This window comes from Cygnus olor, chromosome 4 (assembly GCF_009769625.2).
Source record: "Cygnus olor isolate bCygOlo1 chromosome 4, bCygOlo1.pri.v2, whole genome shotgun sequence".
Taxonomy (NCBI): domain Eukaryota; kingdom Metazoa; phylum Chordata; class Aves; order Anseriformes; family Anatidae; genus Cygnus; species Cygnus olor.
Genome location: NC_049172.1, coordinates 73833828 through 73855254, shown reverse-complemented (window position 1 = coordinate 73855254; position 21427 = coordinate 73833828). Strand labels below are relative to the sequence as shown.

The following is a 21427-nucleotide window of genomic DNA, read 5'->3' as shown; positions in this document are numbered from 1 at the left end:
TGCTGTTCATTTTTCATTCACATTTTATACATACATATATATGTATATATTTTTACATATCAGGTTTTACCTGATCTCTGTGTGATGTTAATTGCATTTCCATGTAATTTAGTGTAATACTTCCCTTTCAGTTGAGCTTCACAATCTGTGTTTGCTTAAATTGGATTACCAAATCTTTGTAAGAGAGTTATGATTTTTAAACTCTTTTATGCTTAGGTATGTCACTTATTCCTTGCTGTAAATAAGGGGAAAAGAAGTTCCCAATTTGATTTCAAAGCCTTTTCCACCGTTATCTTGCCAACTTATCTTATTTCTGTAGTTCACCCTTCTTTCTGATATTTTCCTTCAGCTTCTCCCTGTCTTCCTTTTGCTGCTGTATTCCAACCTAGCCCTACTGTTACTCCTTTAAAAGCAGTATTTGCTGTATTAGCATACAATTACTAGATCTCAGCTTTACGGAAGGAGCCTAAGCTCTTTCATTGCACAAGCACTAAGAAATGTTTATTTTTTTTTTTTAATACTTCTGTCTACTCAAATGGAGAAGTGAAGTTAGTCCTTAAAAATCTCAAACTGCTTACCAAGTATTGTATTGAATAACACAATTATGATTCTTGGTGAAGAAAGGGATCTGAGGTTTTGGTTGACAGCAAGCTGAACATGAGCCAGCAGCATGTCCTGGCAGCCAGGAGGATCAACCGTACCTTGGGGTGCCTCAGGCATGGCATGGCTAGCTGGGCGATGGAAGTGATTGTCCCCCTCTGCTCTGTGCTGAGGCGGCCTGACCTCGAGTACTAGGTGAAGTTTTGGGTGCCACAATATAAGGACAGAAAACCATTAGAGAGTGTCCAAAGAAGGGCTACAAAGATAGCGAGGGGTCTACAGGGGAAGACATGAGGAGTGGCTGAGATCGCTTGTTTTTTTCAGCCCCGAGCAGAGCAGGCCGAGCGGAGGCCTCATGGCGGCCTGCAGCTCCCTCACGAGGGGAGCGGAGGGGCAGGCGCTGAACTCTGCTCTCTGGGGACAGTGACAGGACCCAAGGGAATGGCATGGAGCTGGGACAGGGGAGGGTCAGGCTGGGTGTTAGGTAAAGGTTCTGCACCCAGAGGGTGGTCGGGCACTGGGACAGGCTCCTTAGGAGAGTGGTCAAGAAGATCAAGAAGCATTTGGACAGCGCTCTCAGACACATGGTCTGATTTTTGGGTGGTCCTGTGTGGAGCCGGGAGTTGGACTCCAGGACCCTTGTGGGTCCCTTCCAACTCAGGATATGGTATGATTCATTGCTAAAATTAAACAGGAATAATGTATCCAGGCAGCGCATGTGGTATTTATTATCCCAGAGAGTGTTTTGCTTAGTCCATAGAAAGGCAGCTATGGGAGCTGAGGGTGGGGGACGGGGGGGGGTGGGATGTGCGTATCAGGGCAGTTTGGGATGGAGAATACAAGGAGTGATAAGAGAAGACTGGACAGTGAAATTATGGCAGCAATGGTTACTCTGTTACTCAGTTTTTTTTTTTTTTTCTTTTGAAAAATTCTCTAGTTGAAGTGATAGCTCTTCTAGGTGGAAAAACAGAGTAAGTATGTATGTGAGCAAGAGGCAAGGAGTTCTTGCAGGATTGAAGGAGGATGTAGCTGGAAGAAGGAGCTGTAGAGAGATGCAGTAAGGGCAATAGTGTTGGTTTACTCTGTTCTCTCTGCTGACAGAGGTGAGTTCTGTAGTTGTGTAACACAGTGGTATCTGTCTTTTGTTGAGGTGGTTTGCTCAGCAGTCTGTCTAGGTTTTTTGTTTTCTGTCTTAATTGTTACAGGTGACTGCTCTAGAACAACAACAGCAGTTTGGGAATAAAGAAAAAAGGCAGAAAGATATCAAGGCAGTTGCTGTACACGTTTTAAAAATGTATTTCCCTTGAGCAATTCAATATTGGGTACTAAGTCACTAATATTTTCCTAAGAGCACTTAATTAGTGGATGGTTTATAGTTGCTGGAAAAAAAAAAAAAGCACATGTAAAACTATTGTTCAATTATAATATTTTCAATTCTAGGAGAAACAATGAGAATCGCCTCTTCAGAGTTTGCTGACGACCCATGCTCCTCTGTGAAACGAGGCACCATGGTGCGGGCTGCTCGTGCCTTGCTTTCTGCCGTTACTCGCTTGCTCATCCTGGCTGATATGGCTGACGTCATGAGGCTTCTGTCACATCTGAAAATTGTATGCATTTTTAACGTTCTGTATTGTTTTTGCATTTTGTATATACAAAAATAGGGAGAAATCAGTAGTGAATGTCAGTGGTCATATTTCTTACTCTATTTCAGTGTTTATTTTCAGTGCTGAGCAGGAATTAGGATGAAGCACACATTTCCACATTGGTCTAATTCATTTTCTAATTTTAAGGAAATGAAATTTTGGAGACTTAAAGCAAAAATTGTCAGATGTCTTCAGTGACTGGAGTAGTACTGCTGATAAGCACCCCACTGCACTGAACAGATGCATCTGCTTGACTCACTTTGCATTTTACCTGGATCGTTTACTAACTCAGTACTTGTAAAGTATTGCTATCTTGTGGCAGAGTTTAGGTACTACAGTTGTAGTACTTGAAGTCTGTACAACATCTGAAGGTGTCAGAAGATTGAATTTTTTTTTTTTTCTGACAAAATAGTACAAGTGCTTAATCAGTCATCAATGAAACAGAATAAAGAGGAATTACAGATTACGAGATATCTTGGTATGGATTAGTATTCACATTTAGTTGCAACCATTCATATTTTTATGCGGGCATGTTAAAAGTCGTTGAAATAGAAACTGGGATTTTTTTTTTTTTTGCTTGTTTTTAGTTAGTTTTATTTCACTTTTATTGCATAAATAAACCAAAAACTCTGAAACAAAACAAATTTTTGCAGAAGTTCGTATACAGAATATTTAAAGCTTTCAGAGTATATGTGTGTGTTTGGCAGAGGAGTTGCCTTCTTTTTAATAACTGTCTACAAAGTTTCTTTAGTTTGTCTTTTTAACAGTGTGACTGTAAAATAAAATTATCTTCTTGCACAAAATGGGAACCTTTCAACTGGAAAATTGTGCAGATAAGCTAAATAGTATGAAAACAGTTTTTATAATGAAAAAAGCAGATTTTTCTGCATGTATACTAGTGAGTTCTGCTCTAGTAACAGAATGATTTTCTCATAGCTGTCACGCATCACTCTGTGATTATGTTCAGTGTAAACATCATCTCTCATGAATATGCTTTTAATTTTTCCCCACTATAATACTCTAAACAGCTATAATTCAAATAATCCTTTGCTAGTGAGACTAACACTTAATATTATGAACAACAGCTTTCTCTAAGCACTATGATTAAAATTCAAGCTTTTTCATAGGTGGTGAGAAATATTGTTCTCACATCTGAGATTTCCTCCTTCTGTTACAGCAGTGTGCTATGTTATTGAGAAAACAAATGCCTAATAGTCTTTTGGAAGTGGGTGTATTTACTTACACAGTTTGCACCCTGGATTTGCAAGGACAGTGTATGGCACTGTGGCTTGTAATGTCTGCATTTGTCAGTTATCACTGTGAATATCCTAGCCTCCTGTTCTCAATGAACCCAGATGTCTGTGGCTGTTTGTAGCAAAATTCAGTTTCGGGACCTTAAATTTGATTATGTTTTTCAGGTTAAAAAGTATAATTTATTTCTGAGGATTGGACAGTGTAACTATTTTATCTTACCATTTTATAATGCAGTTTTAGATAAAAATAAATTACTAGGAAAAAAGTGTTTATATATATATACATACATATATATAAAACTATTACTATGGGACAGCTCTTGTGTTGACTCAGTGGTAACATTCAAAGATTAGTGTAAGTTAACCATAAAATTAATAAACTCAAATCATTCACCATGTCAAAGTTATGAAGGCTGATTGCAGGGATCCTGCAATGTACTGTAATCAGTTTTCATTGAAAGCATGTCAAAGGAGTGTGTTACGCTTCAGACTTCATCAGAAATAGTGCATTTTAATTAATGTTTCAGAGGGGATATATGCAGTTGTGATCTGGAAGGACACTCAGTCATTTCTTTCAGTAATAATATAATATGTGATGTGATAATTTCACTAATATAATGTGATGATGGACATAAAGCATTATGAGTCTATAGTAATTATGTGCTAGTTAATCAGGGGAAGCCATCTGTATAGTTGAGTGTGGTTGTGCTTTTTTAAGGATAGTGAAATGAATTTTAAAGAGTAATTTTATAAAAATAAATAAGGGTTTCATGCTCACGTCCTTTCAAATACCTTAAGTAACCAGTTTATTCATTTTGAAATTTCATGGTCTGTACGGTAGATAATGCACAGTAGAGTATGATCAACATCTTTCAAAATGTGATTATCAGAGTGGAATCTGTAACAAATCCTCTAGCAATTTTATTTAACAGAGGGCTGGCAGGGCTTACAAAAATGTACATCAGTTTGTCATGCCCACGTTTCTCATTACAAATGTTAGAGATTCAGGTGGTTTAATGTAAATGCTTCTTGATCTGAAAGAGCGATGTTCATATTTTGCAGGGAAAACCTGCAGGAGCAAATTAGTTCGTGCAGTGATGCTTTTATAATTTGTATTCAACGGTTAAGGAGTCAGATAGTTCAGCTTTAAAAACTGCTGTGCTTTCTAAGAAAAAAGGAAGTAATTGGATTTGGAATAAGGTGTAGCTTGCAGCTCTCTGGCTTAGAAAAATATTTCCAACAATGCTACAGATTTATGTTCTGGAATTACACCTTTTCGTATAGAAATCTATGAGTTTGCTATTCTACTGCCCTGTAATTTGTGGATAGTCTTGAATCCACAGAAGGTAGTTAAGAGATCACAATACAAATATCCTCTCTCACAGGTAGAAAAACATAGTTAGAGCCACACAAATAGCTAAAAGACAAGTTCTACACATATTTGTTTATTTTCTAAAATCATTAGACGCCATCTTCTATCGAATTTATGGTTTTCCAGTGGCATTTGAAGAATAAGCTGTGGGCATATTCTTGTATAGGAGTATGTCTCTATCAGAATTAGCTGTTTCTCTTAGAGGAGAAAATGTGTCTGTTTAAAAGCTTATACACATTCTCATGAATTGAAGCAATTGCTTTTAGAAAGAAGGATGAATAGAAGGTATTCAATTTTCAATCTTTTTGCTTGGAATTGCATTTTTATCTTGTGAGGGAGAGAAATACAAATCTGAATTCCTGCCTAGTCACAGGAGAAGTTACTTGCTTTCTGTGTTGAAAGAATATTTTATCCCTTCATATATTTTTTTTCTTGCTATACATAAGGCAAAGTTTTATGATAGATTTAATAGATTAACTTGTTAGTGTAACCAGGGTTTTATATGTTTGTCTGCTAGCTACAGGATGACTGAAGAACTGCAGCTCTGTTTTCCTTGATAGATTCTTTTTTCAGTTTTGAAGTAACTGAAAAGAATCTCCTAGTAAAGCTGAGAAAAAGGAAATAATAACTATATTCTGGGTTAAATCTATTGTTCCATTTGTTTAACAATGATGCAGTTTTTTAAAACATTAGGGTAAATTTAAATATTAACAGTAAGTTTTAGTTTCCTTCTTTAAAATTCTTGTCCAGAATTAACAACTTCACTGTATTTTCACATGAAGCCTATACCACACATTAAGAACATATCCATCTCTTTTGTTGTAAAACCCACAGATATTAAACATTTCGTCTGATAAATATGAATGGGGAAATGAATATAGCTATTTCTTTTACACTGTCTTTACATGATTCCAAAGTACAGTACATGCAGAATGGCAATCAGACAGCTCCTCTATTAAGAAACCTGATTAAAGTTAGTGGGACTATCGTAAAGCCACTGTACAGTGATGGACCTCAAAGCTAAATTGGATCCATATAATAAGGAGCGATGGATAGAATAATTACAGATTTTGTCAAATAGTGCAACTGGATTAAAATGATAACAGAGCTGATGTGTCATGTTCTAGGTAGAGGAAGCACTTGAAGCAGTGAAAAATGCAACAAACGAGCAAGATTTAGCAAATCGCTTTAAAGAATTTGGGAAAGAGATGGTAAAACTGAACTATGTAGCTGCTAGACGACAACAGGTGAGTGAATTCTAAAGCAGTGGTTGAGAAGGTTAGACTTGGTTCTAAAGATCTTGTGTTTTATGTTCAAGTCTAGTTTAAAATGTACAATCATTAATTGCTATGTCATGGCCTATCATTTAATCATACTGATTTTTCTGAATGTGATGAAGTTTTTGAACATGCCATTACTTCCTTTAAGAATATTGTTCAAGTGGATTCAATTAATAATGGAATAAAGGGTGAAAAGGCAAGTGATTCAGGAGGTTAAGAATAGTTTTCACTTGATGGTTATTCCTGTTTAATTCTAACCTATGCTGACTTCAGGGCATTCTGACAGCTGGAAAAGCATGAGCTCTTTAGTAGTCTAGTCTAATTCAGCTTCTGGAAGAAGTGAAATCTACTTTTCGTTTTTAAAACCAACATTGTTAGTTTTTAGATACTTAAAAAGACAATTCATTTATTACTAAGGCAGATGGAAAAAAAAACAAAGTCATGATAACATTTATTCAGCGCCTGTAATTACACAACTTTGTGTTAAACAGAAATTTCTCCTAAACACTGTTCTTTCAAAGAGTCTAGACAGTCCGTCATTACGGAGTTGTGTAAGGGTTCTTCAACTTGAGCTGTGTTTGAATACCACTAATCTTTCAGGGATGTTGTCTTTGTATGGCACAGCACACCTGGTTTAGAAAGTTGGCTTTTCACGTTCTTCCTTCTATTTATTTTCTGCATTACAGTGATACCAATTTACTTCTGTATCACATGTATATTTCTAACAAATTAAAAATGTAAAACCTAGTAACATGTAAACAATGCTATTTTGTATATTCAGACACTTCTTTTACAGAAGTGTAGTTATAATTACAGGAAAAAGTGAAAATAAGAAAGCTAATGAAGGTATATGTCTCAAGTTCTTATTGGAGATTGTATAAGATAGCAGAAAATCATAGTATAGACCTTTCAAATTTTCCTTCTTCCTCCACATTTTTACAGTGCTACTAAAGAGTTCCATATACTTATGGAAAATCTTGACAGAATGAGAAGGTAGTACTTAGATTTTCGTATGCTTTCCTTTAATCTCTTCTGTTTTGTAAATGACAAAGCTTTTAGTAACTTAATTCTCTTTGAGAACTGTCTATCAGTCATGTGTTTGAAATTCATGAATGGCTAAAACCTTGAAACCCGGAACATCTGGGTTCTTTCTTAGTTTTTGCCTTAGGTTCTATATGTGAACATAAGTAAACTATTCAGCTCTCCAAATTCTTTGTTCACCATTTTAAAACAGAAGTAATAGTGTTTTCTTACTGCTTATGAATGTTGTTAGGACAAGCTTACCTAATGTTTGGAAGGCTTTCATGGACAGAGGGATATTATGTATAAATAAATTTCCTCCTGCATAAAATAACAGTAACAATGTCTTCTTATTCTGGTAAGGCAAGGCACAATATCTGACGTTTGTTGTCAGAAGAAAGAAAAGGAAGTATATGTCAGTAAAACAAAAAGCAAAACACATGAGAAATAGAGCAAAATATGAAGAAAAGGCAAATGTGCCTTATATATGCAAGGAAAACCCTAGGAAAAAGCATCTAAAAGCACAGCAGTGGTAGACAGGAAAGTAAGACATATTCATGGACTTTCCGTGACAAAAAGGGGAAAAAAAAATCTTTAGGAGGAATCCAACTCATGAAATATTCATAATTCTTAAGAACCCATAAAGCATATGTTCCATGAATTAAATAACCAGAATAAAAATATAATTATGCCTATAACAAAAATAACAAGGGGCATATTTACAGGGTCTTTATGAACTAAAACCATACTCATTAATAAAATCTCTTTTATTTTTTATTAGACCTTTAGGTCTATTTTATGGTGATTTTGTAAAGGACATAGGTATAGTATTTAAGAAAAATATGATGTTGCAATGATGATGCTGCAATGATATTGCTGCACTCTTGTTGCCTTTATGGAATCAGCAGAACGAATCCAGTCAATCAGGAAGAGAAAATACAGATTTTTTAAATATTACTATTTTTTTTTTCTTAATTGTATGCTGGTCTTTGAATAAGGCATACATATGGGCTCTTTAAGAACAATTCTGCTCTTTGTGAGCAAAATGTATGAGCTGTAGCTACGCAGAAAGAATGGACTTTACTGAGCAGGAGAGAGATTTTATGGGATTTATGGTAGATTCTGTCATTAATTCCATCTCTGCAATATCACTAGACAGTGACTGTGTAGACAATACATTCTAACACTAAAACTTCAATTCACAACCAAATATTTGCATGTTTTTCTGCAGGAACTGAAAGATCCTCACTGCAGGGATGAAATGGCTGCAGCTCGAGGTGCTCTGAAGAAGAATGCCACGATGTTGTACACTGCATCCCAAGCGTTTCTTCGTCACCCTGATGTTGCAGCCACTAGGGCCAACAGGGATTATGTCTTCAAGCAGGTACAAGAAGCAATTGCTGGTATCTCCAATGCTGCCCAGGCCACCTCACCCACTGATGAGAACAAGGGGCACACTGGCATAGGAGAGCTTGCTGCTGCACTAAATGAATTCGATGTAAGTATCAGAAGTGTGCAGAAAATGAAGTGTTTCACCATTAAATCGAGAGTGCTTTTTAACTGAGTGGGTTTTGAACAGGACTCAAATTTCTCTCTTCATTCAGGTCAATTTCCTTAGACTGCAGAGGCAAAGTGCAGAGATTGATTTGTGTTACTTTTAATGAGGAATCGTTGTTTGCTGCTAATGGACTTGAATTATAAGAGTTTTTGCTCATATGCTACAGCTGTTATAAAGAAGTTGTCTTCTACCCTAGTGTCCTTGAAAAATCTACTACATAGTTCTAAATAATGCAAAGTGTGATTAATCTGACAGTTTTACTTCTGTGACATTTTTCATGCCTTTTGTTGAATGGTGAAAGCATATTTGTCCAGCATGTCAGGGAGGAAGGCAGAACAGGAAAACAAAGATGCCGGTGGAAAATAGTGTCCTAGAAACATTAACAATGCATTTGTTGAGTCATGAATTATGTTCATCAAATATATGAGTCAAACATCTTTTCAAACGCAGTTGTTATCAGTAACTTTAGCTGCAGACAAGGTGCTGCAGTCTCAGTTACAGCAGCAGCTCCAGTTTTGCTTAAGTAACTTTCTTAACACCTAATTTCATTAACAAACCTTTTTTTCTTTATATATATATATATATTTCCCCATTTCAGACTTGAGTGCAGTTTTTTAGAAAGTAGAAAAACTTCATTTGAAGACAGTATATGAAAATATTTTTTTCCCATTAATTCTAATTTTATATAAGGGTTTGCTAAAATTGTTATTAGGTAACAGTGTATTTTTCTCTTAGACTAATGCACAAATTTGCAATGCAAGCATCTGTAAGACCTTCAGGAGCTATTAAATCCTACTGTATTTAGCACTGAAAGTGGAGGAATTTGTACAGGATGTTCATCTCATGTCCTAGTGGATTGGGCTTCTCTTCTGCATCTCTGGTTTACTGTCATCGGGCCTGCTGTGGAGATGGTAATCGAACGAGTAAACATTACAGGAGCAATGGAAGCTCAAGAACTGAGAAAGATATTGTAAAAAAGGCAGAGAATGAGTATACAAATAATAGCAAAAGGGAAATGGGGACAGATCTGGAAACATGACAGCTGAAAATGTGCAGATAGGCACAGGAAGAGAGGTACAGGCTGGTAGCTGAGGAGCAGAAGGGTTCATGCCATTAGAAAACATACTCTGTTCATGCTGTGGTGCCTCATGTGGTGCACAGGAGAAGCCGTGCTCTGGGAATGAGGCAGGGTTGCATAAGGGTGGATAATCAATTTTCTCCTTCACTGGCCAAAGAAGTTGCAAATGTAGTGAATAAAAAGGAATTGCAGAAGGTGAAACTGATAAAACCATTCAGAACTACAGCAGTACTCAAAGATGGGCTCAAGTTTCATCATGCTTTTAGATTAAGGAAGCAGTACTGCCTGCATTGACGATACAATCTTTTTTTAGTGTCTATATTTCTAGTTCTGTAGTTTCTCCCGTAATATTGTTGTGGGTCAAGATTTAAAGAATTCTGCCTGGTTTTCAGAGCCTTCTCAGCTGACAGGTCCCATACTGGTAAGGTCCTGAGAATAATATCCCTGATTGCCCTCTGGCTTTGTGTGGGACTTTGCGTGCTATGGACAGCAGAGGTTTGACAAACAGTGACAGAAAACACATGACTCTTAGCAGTTCTAAACTGATGATGCTACTGCTATCTGGAAAAGGCAGCTGGTCAATGCAAAGGGAGTCATTGTGCTTAGTGAAAGTAAATTTAGTGATTCCTGGGGCTGTGGAGACTGTGCGAGACATCTGATATTGTGCCCTGCCTCTTTCTGAGATTATTTGTTCATCATTTATCTCCGCAGGTAAAGTCTTTTACAATTTATGTGATGTTGCAGGCATCATAAATGTGTATGTGAGATGTATAGTCATGGTATCATGCTCTGTTCATAGTTACATGTGGAAAAACAGGCTTTTTTTGAGAATTTTTCTAATTTTAAGAAACAAAAATTTTCATCTCTTAATAAAAATACAAAGACTGCAAGTATTGCTTCATCTGCTTTCTAACTACATTTCCTATTTTGCCTCACCGCTTAGCTGTTGAATGAGATTTATTTGAACCCAATTTTGTAGCAGAGACAACATTCCCCAAACTTCAGGGAAAGCCTTAGTCGTGGGATGATTCTGAATTTACCCGTATATTTTACAAGCAAGCAAGAAAGCAAAATTACCAGTCTCGTGTAACTATGTCATGGGTACAAATATGGCAAGAAAAAAAAAGTACCATGTGGACAAGGGAAAGGAAGGTTAGCTTTTGCAGCGAGAGTGATTTCATAGTGCATTTATTTATAGTATCAGACATGTTGACTGAGATCAATTTGATTTTGTTATAAAGTGCATACTAAGCCTGGTATTGTATAACAAGATAATTCTTCCATATCAAAAAAAGTTTGCAAACTTTTCCATAACATTTACCAGTTTCAGTAATTTACCAGGCTTCAGTAGTTCAAATTTCAGAATCAGTGCTCTGTGGTTTAACACTTCAAATAACTGCAGTGTAAATTGCCTGAATATTTTCTCTGTCAAAATATCATCTCGTGTAATGTAAATACTTATTCCACCTATTTTAAACACTTCAGCTTTTGTGTTTAATTAGGTTAATTGTTATACTGCATCGTGTCATATGCCTGAGTGACTTGTGGTATAACATCACCTGTGAGTTATTAGCAGCAAAGTCTTTGGGAAGAGTTATTGTTTACTGCCTCTCAGAGATAGTTTATGTAGAAATGAAGAGTTCACAAATCTGTTTCTTCTCAGTGTTTGCTGCTTTAAAGTACTGTTTGACGTTGATTGATGAAGGATTCAAAAGCACATGTCTAATACCTGTTTTTTGTCCTTTAACTTAAATGTTTCTGCATTATTTTCAGATCATTTAAATGCAGATATTCTTGGATTTACTATTGACAGAATTAATTATTAAAGTTTGGTATATACTTTATGTTCATTCAATATTCTGGGTTCTTGCTGCAACTAAGAGCACAACTTTTGCTCTGCTTGTGAAACTTAACCAAATTTCTGCAAGTTACTTTGCTAAGAACTTATTGTGAATTCTGAAAATACTCTGCTTACACTGAGCAAATGGTAGTTTTGGTCTGGAAAGGCTGAGTAGGTCTCAGCCTCTCCGTTGCCAAGGGATTGCTGTTGCCACATGCTGTCAGTGACATGAAGAAATGCTATTTATTGGGCACTGGGTATCTCCAGAGAGCCAGAGAGTGCCTCCAGGCAGATCATGGATCAAGGCTGGGACATGATTCAGTGGGTGACATTGGTAGTAGGGTGATGGTTGGACCAGATGATCTTGGAGGGCTTTTCCAGCCTTAATGATTCTGTGATTATAGGATTCCTAGTTTCTGGAAGTGCAGTTGTGGGATGTGCAAACAACACTCTGAAAGTGTAAGCACTGCTGAAATTCCAATTATCGGAGTTTCAAGTATGGCACCCTAAAATACTTAATACTTTAAATATTCCTAAATATCTTGCTTACATTTTGATAGGAACAAGTATGGTAATCATCTTTTTGCTGTGAGGGTAAATATTGATCCATAAAAATGAATATTTCTGTGTTTGGAGCAGGGCTTGTGTTGTCCATGATGAATTATGAGTCAAGGATAAAATATATAAAGCCTCTGACTTAGAGGGGGGGGGGGAAAAAGGAAAAAAAAAAAAGAGAGAAAAGAAAATATTTTCCATTGATGCTAAAAGCCAATACCTGTCACCTTTTGTATTACCCCAGAAAGAAGATATGAAAACTGATGAGGCTGCTTAGCTGCCTATCTCTTTGAGTTTTGTGTGTGTGTGTACACATAATAAATTGCCAAGTATCTATCTATTCTGTATCTATCAATGGAATGAAATGAGATTGCATTTGTTAAAAAAATATATATATATATATAGTCCCAGTTTTTTAACAGATGCTAATTCAAGCAGACACACCTTATACTTGATGTTATTTTAGTGCTCCGGTGATTTATTGTTTCTCTGTGCAGACATCCATTTGTCTTTAAAGCTGCTCACCAGCAACATTCAGCTGTGTTACATCTTGAGCTGCTGTGCCTGTCACCCCTTTACTATCTGATTTCACAATCACATTATCTTGAATGAATATGGAAATTTCTTTTATAAAACGATTGATCTGCTAGAAAAGTGAAAGAGGTGGTCAAAATTATTTTTGTTTTTCCTATGTAAGGTATTTCTGTATTTAAGTTACTGAAAATGCACCACATTTTGTTAGAAGGATTTGAACAGAAAGCTTCCAGGCAGAGAAAGTCAATCTTCAGTAACTTTTTAAAGAATTCAAGTCTAGCATTTGGGAGATGACTGCTTGTTATGAGAAACAAGGTGGCTGATGCGCTGGTCCCTGTTCTCCAGGCTGTAAATGGAGTTCATAATTAATAAGTGGAATATCATAACATACTTTTCTGAGATATGAATAATGCCTTGAAAACATTTTTGAGGGTTAGTGAATGCAGTGCTCTGTAAATGGAGCAAAATATCTAACGTGTGTAATGGAAAAAATGGGTAGAAACTGAAAAGACAGCATACCTGAGTACAACAAGGGAATAACAAAGGACATTTTTATTTTTTTTTTATTAATAAAATTAAGAGTAGTCCAAAGGTGACGTGAATGTAGCAGACAGAAGTGATGCAGTATCATGCAGTCACGAAATAACTACCTTTAAAATGTTGCTTTTTGGACAAATGACTATAGCAAATGGCCAACCTGGGAATGGATCTCTCAAAATGTTTATGCAGTCTCAATTTATTTGTAAATATGTTCTTCAGAGAAGTGATTTGTGATGCTGGAAGAAAATGTACTAAATATGAGCTTCAAAAAAAGAATTGAAACGTGTTTGTTTCAGAATTGAAGTCGTAAGAAATAATTGCAAAAAATGTACTGCGTGTCCCCCATAAGAAATTGAAACCAGGCTTGTTTAGCTCTAGTGTCCAGGGAAGAAGAGTGAAATAGCTATTTCTGCATAGCAGCAGTTATCTACTGAATTTAAATAGGGACAGCCAGGTTAGCATGGAATGGAGAGAGCGTGATGCCAAATCAGATAATCTCATGTATGACTCTGAAATATACATTGTTTTTCTTTTCACTTATGGAGCTGAAGTGGCTTTTAAGTTGCCATGGTGCTGAGCTGATCATTTCACATATGAAAGCAATCCGGCTGCATCCCTGTATGTCAGAAGCTCCTGTTTGGTGAGGCACTTTATGGCTCTTCCTGTGCTCCTCAGATCCCTTGAATGGGGAAGAATCCCAGAGTAGCCATCCTTCACACGTTAAGAAAATAGTGAATAACAACAACAAAAGTTGTATTTTACAGTATATTTAAACATTTTGTGTTTCCAAAAAATACCTTTGAAATACCTTTGAGGATGCTGACCTTACCTTTCAGTGGTGGTATAAGCAGAGTAAATTTTCAGGGTCCTGGTGGTGCCAAGGGGCTTGAAGAGCTTTTTCTTCCATATCATTGCAGCATACTATTTATTTATTTATTTTCCCCTAAGGAGTTACAAGTTAAATAGAACAGTGTATGTGGACTCAGTTGATTTGGTACTGATCAAGCTTCTACTTTCCTAATGTCATTTGGTTATTTTGGCCAACAGCTTTGCACCTGCCCTCCCATCCCTTCCTTAGCCTCTTATTATCCATCTCCTGTTCCTTGCTCTCGCCTTCAGGAACAGAGGGATGGAGGTGTGCGGCACATGGCCTGGTGCTTTAGGAAAGAGGGAAAAGGCATTGGTTTAAAGTTATTCCTTCTTTCCACCATTAGTTTCTTTCTTTTACTTTCTTCAAAACCTTTGCCTTTTCTGTTAGAGTAAGATTTGTATAGGAGGGAATGCCGTAATTCACAATTTTCCATGCAGGATGAGATAGTTGAGCAGCAAGAAACTCAAGTTATTTTGTTTACCTGCTTTGGAAGTTCTTTCTGCTTTTAGTCTTGGTAGGTGGCTTTATGACTTTTTTTTGGTTAATGTTTCATCTGTGCTTGTGTATGTATGGGAAGGTATATGTGTTATTGTGGAAATGTCAGCTCCACCGCACCAGTGGCAGCACTGCAAATGACAGGATTTGGGTATCAAACTTGTAGCAGGAATTTGACCTCTGTAAAGGGAAACACCGCTCCCTGCCAGCAGTGAGGAGCACGTTCATTCTTTTCCCCTTTAGCATTGAGAATGCCGATGAGCCTCGGAGCGTGTATTTTCTGTTTACGAGCACCACCTAGTGGGCTTCTTGATTTCTCCTTTCTGTTTATTTGAAACGCTTTATCCCAGTTCTCCTGTGTCGTAAATTAGCCTCGTGGAAAGATTTCCCAATCAATAATGCCATTTGTAAGTTTAATGCTAATACTTCTTTTGATTGTGTTTTCTTTTCAAATACAACTGCTCGTAATAGGCAATAATCAGGTTATTTGCAAAGCAGGCTTTGTAGTGAACCCTCTTTCAAACAAATTTGTTAGAGATAGCGGAAACAAATGAAACACAGTTTAAGAATCCAATCAACACATACATTTATATGCCTATACATAACATAGATTTTCTCCAGAAATATAATTATTCCATTGATATTCAATGTATTACGGGTTTCTTATTTTGTTGTTAATAGTAAGTGTGACTAAATGATTATATCCAAAACATATTAAAGTTTTGTCAGTAGCTCAAAATTCATGCTTAGTGAAATTATCCAATTAAAGTACTCTCGTTACTATTTTGAGTGTGTTTATTTAGCACCTCTGAGATGCTTATTTAACTCACACATGTAATAAGGGAACATAACCAATATTTCATGGAAGTAATATCTCCATTTAGAGCAACGAGTCGGGCAAGGCTGCTTGCTGCATGGAGGTGGGGTTGGCACTGCTCCATGTGCCCCTGGCTCTGCTTATCTGCCACCTTCTTGTCCTGAGCATTTATTCATCAAACTGCTATGAATTTATTCATCCTATCTTCCCAGAAGAGAAGATGTTCACTTATTTCTCTATTCTTTTAACAAATCAAACTAGCCGATCAAAAGGTTCAGTGCTGGAGCAGAGTGAGCAGGAGGAGGGTGTTTTGGGGAGCTAGAAAAAGGGGACCTCCTTCACCCTGTGCTGTTGCAGTGTTCCTCTGTTGGTGTTCTATTTTCCAAATCTCAGCTGTGTGGTATCTATCTGAAACACAGCGTAGTGGCAAATGAAAACATTTGATTTGTCACTAAGCAGAAATTAAATATAAATAGCCTTGTTTGCACTTTTGAGGGATATAGACGTACACACATAAAACAAACCTGTGAGCACGCTGCATTTATTTTCATGGTTGTGCAGGCACTTCTCCAAAGAAGCACATTGAACACTTCTTTATACAGTGTTGGCTCCCACGTTGTTCTGAAAAACTGGGTCCCTCACTATATTATCTGCTCCTTTTCATACAATGACAGTTTTTCATGCTGCCTTGTGGTAGTGACATTGTTCGTGTCTAAGATATATATCTTTTTTTTTTTTTTTTTTTAAATGGCATTTGTCACTGCGGTTTTGGTTCCTTGTTCTGACATATTGTTTGTTTTGCAGTAGCGTTGGCCTTGAAAAGTGTATTTTCATTGTGGTAAATCACCGAGAATCATGTTATGAAATGGTCTCTGCCCTGAAGGTTTTACATTCTAAATAGAGGAACCAATAAAGTGTGAAAAGAGAAATAGAAGAAAGAAGGTATTATTTGTCCAGTCACACAACAGATTAATACAAGAGTCAGTAAAGGGCCCTCAAAGCCCTAAATCCCAATTAAATTTCTCTTCTGCTGTGCTCTGCTGTTTATCATGGTATTTAATATATCACTTCAGTTTACTGGAATTATCTTAGATTTTCATTTTTGCAAAACAGTATTATACACAGATTTCACACTTGAAATATATTTCTGTTCTATCTAGGTTATTTCCTCCACCTGCAGAGCTCCAGCTATAATTGCAGTTGCTGTTTATCAGTTTCATGCTACTACATGAATATTTTTCAAAATTTACAGTTGCTTTTTTTCTTTCTTAGCTTATCATATTAGATTCACACACTCCTATCATTACACTCCCTGGTAAAGCGTCCCTGTCCAGGGACTTAACCTTCTCTTAGTTTTTTTTTTTTTTTTTTTTTTTTTTTTTTCTATTTTGACATCTATTTTGAGCAGATCCAGCAGAGGGACCTCAAGATGACAAGGGGGCATTAGGACATGACAAATAAGGTGCTGGCAGAGCTGGGAATTTTTCAGACTGCAGAAGAAAAGTTTTTGGGGCTTTGGTCAATCTTGTTGGCATTTTTCAGCTGCCTTGTGGGATGCTATAGAGAAGTTGGAGCCAGACTCTACTTGGAGATTCATGGTAATGGGATGAGACACAACTGACACCAGGGAAATTCTGTTTGAATATTAGGGAAAACAAAAAAACAAACAAACAAACAAACAAAAACAACATAAAGGTGATAAAATATTGAAAAGGGGCAGAGAGATTTAGAAAATCTGTAAGGATAGAGATTTAACAACATGACTGAATAAAGCTTTGAGCAATCTGGCCCTATGTCAATGTTGGCTCTACTTTAAGGAGCTGTTTAAAGCAGGTGACATCTGGAAGTGCCTTCCAATCTAAGTTATTCTAGGGTTCTGACTTTTCATTAACGTAATATCCCACTAAAAATACTTAACAGACTTCTGTAGCATAGAAAATCAGAAATTTATTATAAACAAATATTTTGTGGGATATGGATGAAAAATTTATTAATGCAGTTCTTTGTCTTTTGTCCTCTGTAAGCATAAGTTTTGATGGTCATAAAGGCCTCTTCATTTAGAAAGAGTCCACAAATCTCTTAAATCTCTTCCTTTTCTGTTGTGTTTTTTTTTTTTTTTTTTTTTTTGGCTTGGCTGAATTACAACTCTTAACAATACACACTTTGTTATGTAAAGCATAAACAGTATTTGAATGTGACTTGTACAGAACTTCCTAAATTTATTCAGGCAGTGTGACATAACTGCTTGTGAAAATAGTGAGTTGGGTTTCAGTGATCAGAGATGTTGGAAATGTTTGATCTGTGGCTTGTTCACATTGAAGGACAGCAAAGGATAGAAATAATTTAGGAACATGTCCTTGGTAGGTCCTTGGCTCCCATAGAAGAATGTGGAGTTCTGGGTCTTCCAAAACCTCTAAGGAGGAAAATGGGATTTGTGACTCCCTAAGAGGTGTTTGAAAGTTGATGTGTAGGTAGGGAGCCTTATACCTATGGATGTGAGGAAGAGGAGAAGTGAAACCTTTATGGAAGAACTGGCTGCTTTGCTCTAGCTGAAACATGAAAATTACAACAGCGCTGTATGGAGGTTGCCTTGATCAACTTTATGGGTTAAGACATTCACTACTGTGGTGGTTTTACTCCGGTGGGCGGCTGAGCTCCACCACAACCGCTCTCTCACTCCCCCTCCTCAAAGAGGAACGGGGAGAAAATACGATGAAAAGGGCTCAAGGGTTGAGATAAGGACAGGGAGATCATGCAGTAATTATTGTGACGGGCAAAACAGTCTCAGCACAGGGAGATGGTAAGATTTATTGCTAATAACTAACAAGCTAGAGAAGTGAGAAACAAAGGAAAGAAACCAAAAGCACCTTCCCTGCCATCCGCCCTCTTCCACCTCCTCCCCCCGAGCGGCGCAGGGGAACAGGGGAATGGGGGTTATGGTCAGTCTATAGCGCTTCGCCGCCGCTCCTTCTCGGTCACTCTCGTCCCCTGTGCTGTGAGGTCCCTCCCACGGGATGCAGTCCTTGCTGAACTGATCCGGCGTGGGCTGCCCACAGGCAGCAGCTCTTCAAGAACAGCTCCAGATACGGGTATGTACCATGGGGTCCATCCCTCAGGAGCAAACTGCTCCAACCTGCATCCCCCACGGGCGGCAGCTCCTGCCAGGTCACCTGCTCCTGCGTGGTCTCCTCTCCATGGGCTGCAGGTCCGGCCCTGAATCTGCTCCGGCAGGGGTCTTCCACAGGCTGCAGTCTCCATCGGTGCAGATCCACCTGCTCCACCGTGGTCTCCTCCACGGGCTGCAGTGTGGAACCCTGCTCCACCGTGGTACTCCATGGGCTGCAGGGGGACAGCCTGCTTCACCATGGTCCTCACCACAGGCCGCAGGGGACTCCTGCTCCGGCGCCTGGAGCACCTCTCCCCCTTCTTCTTCACTGACCTTGGTGCCTGCAAGGCTGTTCCTCACTCCTCTCACTCTCCCAGCTGCTGTGTGTCGCAGAGTGTTTTTTTTTCTTTTTTTTTTTTTTTTCCCCCTTTCTTAAATATGCTCTCACAGAGGCGCAAAACAACACCACTTATTGGCTCAGCTCTGGTCAGCAGTGGGGCCCTTGCCAAACATGGGGCAGCTTCTAGATCCTTCTCACAGAAGCCACCCCTATGGCCCCCCGCTACCAAAACCTTGTCGCGTAAACCCACTACAACTACAAGTAGAACAGGTTGGCTATCAGAATTCCTCTAGTCTTTAGTAAAGAGTACTTGCTATCTTTGATCATGACAAGTTCTAGGGTAATTAAAATCACAATTTTTCATTCTCAAAAAAAATATCGTATTTGAATAAGGGAACAGAAAATAATCTAAAAAATGCAGCTAATTATTGTTACAACTTTTTCTTGTTATTGGCACAAATTGCTAAGATAGGTCGTTTGATGCAATTTCACTCTTAATTAAATATGCTGTTGTAAAGATGAATTTCTATAGCTGATTTCTAAAAATCCCAGTGCTTACGAACATAAGTGTGACAGTGAACTCTAAGTATTAACATTTGACTGAAAAGCACAGATACATAAATATGCATAGGCCCAACTCTTAGAGAAGTCATTTCTAATTTAGATGCTTGTAAAACTGCTCTGCTTACTGCTGTGAAACACAGACCATAGAAGATACATGCAAGATGTTATTTCACAATCTGGTTTATGCTGCGCTTGTTTCTGTGAAGTCAGCAGTTCTTGGAGCTGGAACAAAATGATATCTGGTTAGAATTCTTCCATTTTTCCTTTTTATTAAATAATGAATTTTAATAAATTTCCTGACATCCTTGCATTTGTTACTATCTAGCTGCTTTGCATTCACTTAGTTTACACGTTTCTCAGGGCTTTATCCTTGTTCTGTGCAGAGTAATGGGAGTTCTGTTTTTTGTGTGTGGAATAATTAATTGGAAGTTTTATTGAGAAGTAAGCAGATCTTTCAGGAAAGCCATACTTCACTAATTTAAAGAAAACATATTGACTTGGAATCAAAATTTAGACTAGAATAACTTTATTTGAACATCTGCTGATTCATAATAACTGATAACATTTTTGGTGTTAAAGGAAGATGTTGTGTATATATCATGTTGCTAAATCCTGATTTACATTTTAATACACTATATGGTGTGTTTTCAAATTAACTCCATCGTTTAGCTTGTGCTTGTTGATTGCTGTTGGATATTTCAGCAAATAGACTAATCAAAATGTCATCAAAATGCTGTGAAAAATCAAATGGTTCATTAACAAAAACCTTATCTGCTTTAAAGTATTTGTGATAATTTTTAGAAAACAGAATAGTTTTAACTTTTTCAGATCTCTTTTATTCATATCATGTTTTATTTTCTTTTAAAACTCAGATAGGAATTGTACAACTTAGAGAACATTTTTAGACAATACGTGGTTATGAAACCTATTTGCATGACTGCAGCAAAAGGTTACTGAATGTCATGGTGTTGCTAAGGTGCCCAGAAGTGGGAGCAGAAGATTCTTTCTTTGTGTTTGTTACCTTGAACTACAAGGAGAGAAAAGCAAGTCAGAAGATAATCTACTGATGACTCAAGGCTCATAATATGACATGAGATTGTACGCTGCTGGGGAAGAATCTGTGTATATTAGCCCTACTTGATATTTGGTAGTACATTTGATATTATCAAGTGTTTAGCAGTGATCATAATTTAAGAATTCAAACACTGTAAATAGAAGACAGTCTTGGAAAAAGACTTGGAAAAAACATTTTCTAGTGCAGCAAAGATATTTCGCTAACCAGTGTACTATTTGACAAATTAAAGACGTGTCTAGACTGTCTTCCTATAGTGTAGTCTCAGAGTTATTCAACTAAATGATCCAGTACTTTTCCCCAATTTAATAATAATAAAAATAATAAAGGCTTACAGAAGCCTTTAGAAAAAGGGATTAAAAAGATGTTTCACATATTGTGATTACCTAATGTAGTGTTCTTGTAGTGTTCTTTCCCTCTTTTCTGAGGGAAAATTCCCTCAGATTTTTTAATTTAATATTGTACTAACGTAGTAGCATTTTAGCAGTATAATCTACTAATACAAATAATCAAAATGAAGGAATCAATAAACATGGAGATTATTCAACTTTCTTTTCAGTCATAAAAAACCTAGCACTTCTAAAACAATGGCTGAATATTTACACCTTTCAAATTAATTTCCTGACCAGTGAAAAAAAATTAGAAGGTTCAGAAAAGAACATTATTCATGACTTTACTGTACATCAAGATAAAATATGTACACACAATGTACACAGAGATACAAACACGTTACATACATACTTCTATAGTTTGTGTTATTTTGTTTTTTACTACTTATGATTCCAGAATTCTTATTTGAGCCAGTTGTGCTGTTCATGCCAGTAGTGTTTTGTAACACATATATGCTGTGAATTATTTTCATACATACATTGGCATTTCATAGTTGCCA

At 37.1% G+C, this 21427-nt stretch overlaps 1 protein-coding gene across 5 annotated transcripts in view; it reads left to right on the top strand.

Moving 5' to 3' along the window:
* CTNNA2 (catenin alpha 2) overlaps positions 1–21427 on the top strand; it is a 478287-nt gene that overhangs the window by 117785 nt on the left and 339075 nt on the right. For all 5 annotated transcript variants that reach the window (XM_040555118.1, XM_040555119.1, XM_040555120.1 and 2 more), the window contains exons 4-6: positions 2041–2207; positions 5996–6115; positions 8400–8666. In XM_040555118.1, coding sequence (XP_040411052.1) covers positions 2041–2207; positions 5996–6115; positions 8400–8666 — 554 coding nt within the window. The remainder of the gene's footprint in view (positions 1–2040; positions 2208–5995; positions 6116–8399; positions 8667–21427) is intronic.